Below are 3,174 nucleotides of genomic sequence, written 5' to 3'. Positions count from 1 at the left end.
GGTGCCAACGAGATTGGCGCCAATCGCATCATCTTTGAGTCGGACACGTCTACTCTGGTACAAGCCCTGAAGAGCAACGACTATGATATTCCAATTGGTGTGGTGATGAAGAAGGCTAGAAGCCTGTGCACTTTAAACTTTGATTCTTTTCAGTTCTCTTTTTGTCGCCGCACCTGTAACAATGCTGCCCATGAGCTTGCAAAGCTGGGAGCAAATTCTGAGTCTATTGACTCCCACTGGGATGGCCCTGTCCCCAGTTGTATCGTTACTATTTTGGCCAGTGATTTAGCTGAGCCATTTTAATGGAAGTCCATGTTTAAGCGTCAAAAAAAAAAAAAAACAACCAAAAAAACGGTGGCGCTGTGAGTGGCGACGGGAGAGCATGGCGACGGAATTCGATTCCGCTGGCGGCTCGAAGGAGCGGCGGACGGATGTGGAAGGGGATCAAGTGGCGGAGGAGGACCGTATCTCGGATCTGCCGGAGCCGCTGCAGCTGCACATCCTCGGCCTCCTCCCGTTCAAATCCGCCATCCGCACCGGCGCGCGCTCTGGACGCGCCGCTGGCCGGCGCCTGCCTCACTGGACTTCCGGCTCGCCCCGGGCGATTCGCCGCAGCCGCTCCTGGACTCCCTGGAGCGGCGCGGGCGGCGGCGCCTCGACCGGTTCTCCCTCTCGTGCCAGATCGGCCAGCTCAACGACAAGGATTCCGGCCGTTGCCTCGACTACGCCGCCGCCTGCGCTGTCGCGGACCTCGACATCCACCTCTCTAAATCCAAAAAGATCTACAATTTCTTCATTTTTCGACTGCCGACGGGCGGCAACCCACACCTCGCACGTCTCTCCCTCACTTGCATTCACGTCGGTCACTTCCCGTACGACTCCCACCACTACTCTGTCCTCGAGGTGATCCACCTCCACCACGTCACCATCTCCGACGAAAGCCTCCTCAACTTGGTCGCCGCATGCCCCCTCCTCCGCACCCTTGACATACGCTACTGCGAGCTGCGCTGCGCCTACCTCATGGGAGCCGGGGCTAGGCTGAAGAACGTCACTGTTGCGGAGTGTAAACTGCTCACCGACGTTTTCCTCGGCAATTTATCCAGCCTCCGCTCCTTCCGTTACAGTGGCTGCTACATGGCCGCCGACGAAATCCCTACCAGCTCTGCCATTGACGACCTTTACATCTGCTTTGGGGGACCTGCCTGCCGTTGGCTGAGATCGCGGTGCACCATATACGATGCACGCGGGAGACTCTGCAAGTTCCGGGGATGTTGGCTTGGTACACTCATAAGCCTCTCTAATCTCACCGTGCTTACCGTCTGCAGCAGTGCCTTGCGGGTTCGTTGCTTACCGTATTTCATTACATCGTGTTGATTCCACTGCTCAGTTACTCATATGCTTCTTCTTTGCTTTTTTACATTGCAGAGAGTTTCTGCCAAGGCTCGTGCCAGATCAATCGCTGGAAATGCTGCCTCATGCAAATTACAGAATCTCAGAGAGGTGCAGCTGCTGATGTTTGCCATGTACAACGAAAATTTTAATGACATTATGGCTTTCCTAACGACCTGCTGCACCCTTCGATTGGAGAGACTATTTGTGCAGGTGAATGCCATCTCTTAGTTAGATACTACTGCCTCTGTTCTTGTTTAATAGACACGGGAGTACAACCTAGCTAGTAGAGCTTGTATGCATGTAGGGCGTCAATTAAACACGAACGGAGGGAGTACTACTTTAGATGATGACCGTCCTCCATTAATAGTCATTGTATTGTATGCCTGCTATTGTTGTCTGCCTGTGTTCCAGTTCTTCGAATGCTTACTACACCCTCTTGTAGCTTCCAACAAGGAGTTATCAATATAAGCCATACGAAGAGCCATCAGAATCAGAGGAAGAGCTGTCTGAGGCTGAAACATCAGAAGAAGATCTGTCCAAGGGAGAAGAGTCCGAGGAAGATCAATCAGAGCAATATGAATCAGAGGAAGATCACGCAAACGGAGATGAATCAGATGAAGATGGTTCAGAGGAAGATCACTCGCAAGAAGACCACTCAGAGGAAGATCACTCACAAGAAGACGACTCAGAGGAAGATCACCCACAAGAAGCCGACTCAGAGGAAGATCACTCACAAGAAGGCGACTCGGAAGAAAATCACTCACAAGAAGATGACTCGGAGGAAGATCACTCACAAGAAGGCGACTCAGAGGCAAATCACTCCCAAGAAGACGAATCTGAGGAAGATCAACCAAAGGAAAACAGGTCAGAGGAACAAGGGTTTGCGGAAGGTCAATCAAAGGAAGATGGGTCAAAGAGAGAGTTCTCTGATGGAGGACAACCATTAGATGAGCCACAGAATGGCTGTGAAAACCTTATGTTGCTCAAGATGACGAATTTCATGGGTCATCACAATGAAATGCGGCTAGTAAGCTTTGTGTTGAAGAAGTCTGCTTGTCTCAACCAATTGATGTTGTTTACTCCTGAAAGTGATTACCCAGGAGGGCCCCAAAAGGATCATCTGAATACATCCGATTTTCTTCAAACAAAACTACTGCCCCTCGAAAAGTCCTCTCCAAATGCCCAGATAATCCTCAGCGAGCCTGATGCTGCTGCAATCAAGCCGCTGCATTCAGAGACATTTGTCAAGGTTTAGTTGTTTGTCAATGGTGAATTTTGATCATATAATCTTAGATAACAATGGATAGTAACTTTTAGATAAGATGAAGTGCCAGCTAATTGGCAAGAGTCGTAGGATTATCTAGTTTTTGTGGTCCACGATAGATGAAGGACGATGGAGTATTCTGTCCAGGGATCCTGGCTTTATGTTGAGTTTCTTAATTAAGACTATTTCAAATATCATGTTTACTGTCCAGTATCTGTATGAAGCTTGTTACCATGTTGGTGTTTTGCTGACAACAAACTGCCTATTTATTAAGCGCCGCTTCTTCTGTTTTTCCTAAGAACAAACTGACCGGTGAATGGTTGGTTTCAGCGAGGCAATTGTATTTCTTGTCTCACAGATCTTGGAGAAAGACTTGAGATCTCCAAGCCAGAGAAGAATATGAGTGTCCTCTGCTGCTGCAGGCAAGGGGAAGGGCACCAGGTGATTCTTTTCTTCTCCCTCATGGATTTGGCATATTCCTTGAGGAGTTGGTCACTTGTTTATAAAATCTGGTATCT

The 3,174-nt window shown here is 49.3% G+C and overlaps 1 protein-coding gene across 1 annotated transcript; it reads left to right on the top strand.

Moving 5' to 3' along the window:
- The first annotated feature begins 730 nt into the window (after nucleotides 1-730).
- On the top strand, nucleotides 731-2,866 carry LOC124654527. The gene is made up of 3 exons (XM_047193526.1): nucleotides 731-1,338; nucleotides 1,426-1,602; nucleotides 1,835-2,866. The coding sequence occupies exons 1-3, from the start codon at nucleotides 1,021-1,023 to the stop codon at nucleotides 2,645-2,647; spliced, it is 1,308 nt and encodes a 435-aa protein (XP_047049482.1). The 5' UTR covers nucleotides 731-1,020; the 3' UTR covers nucleotides 2,648-2,866.
- Nucleotides 2,867-3,174: the final 308 nt, after the last annotated feature.

Source organism: Lolium rigidum, chromosome 5 (assembly GCF_022539505.1).
Source record: "Lolium rigidum isolate FL_2022 chromosome 5, APGP_CSIRO_Lrig_0.1, whole genome shotgun sequence".
NCBI lineage: Eukaryota > Viridiplantae > Streptophyta > Magnoliopsida > Poales > Poaceae > Lolium > Lolium rigidum.
Note: the sequence above shows the minus strand (reverse complement) of the source record. Positions and strands in the feature narration are given on the sequence as shown.

Bases quoted from the DNA above. Each gene is read 5' to 3' on its own strand.
- LOC124654527 (XM_047193526.1), top strand. From the start codon at position 1,021: ATGGGAGCCGGGGCTAGGCTGAAGAACGTCACTGTTGCGGAGTGTAAA. The intron at 1,339-1,425 runs GTTCGTTGCTTA...TTTACATTGCAG, and splicing joins TCTGCAGCAGTGCCTTGCGG to AGAGTTTCTGCCAAGGCTCG. The intron at 1,603-1,834 runs GTGAATGCCATC...ACCCTCTTGTAG, and splicing joins TGGAGAGACTATTTGTGCAG to CTTCCAACAAGGAGTTATCA.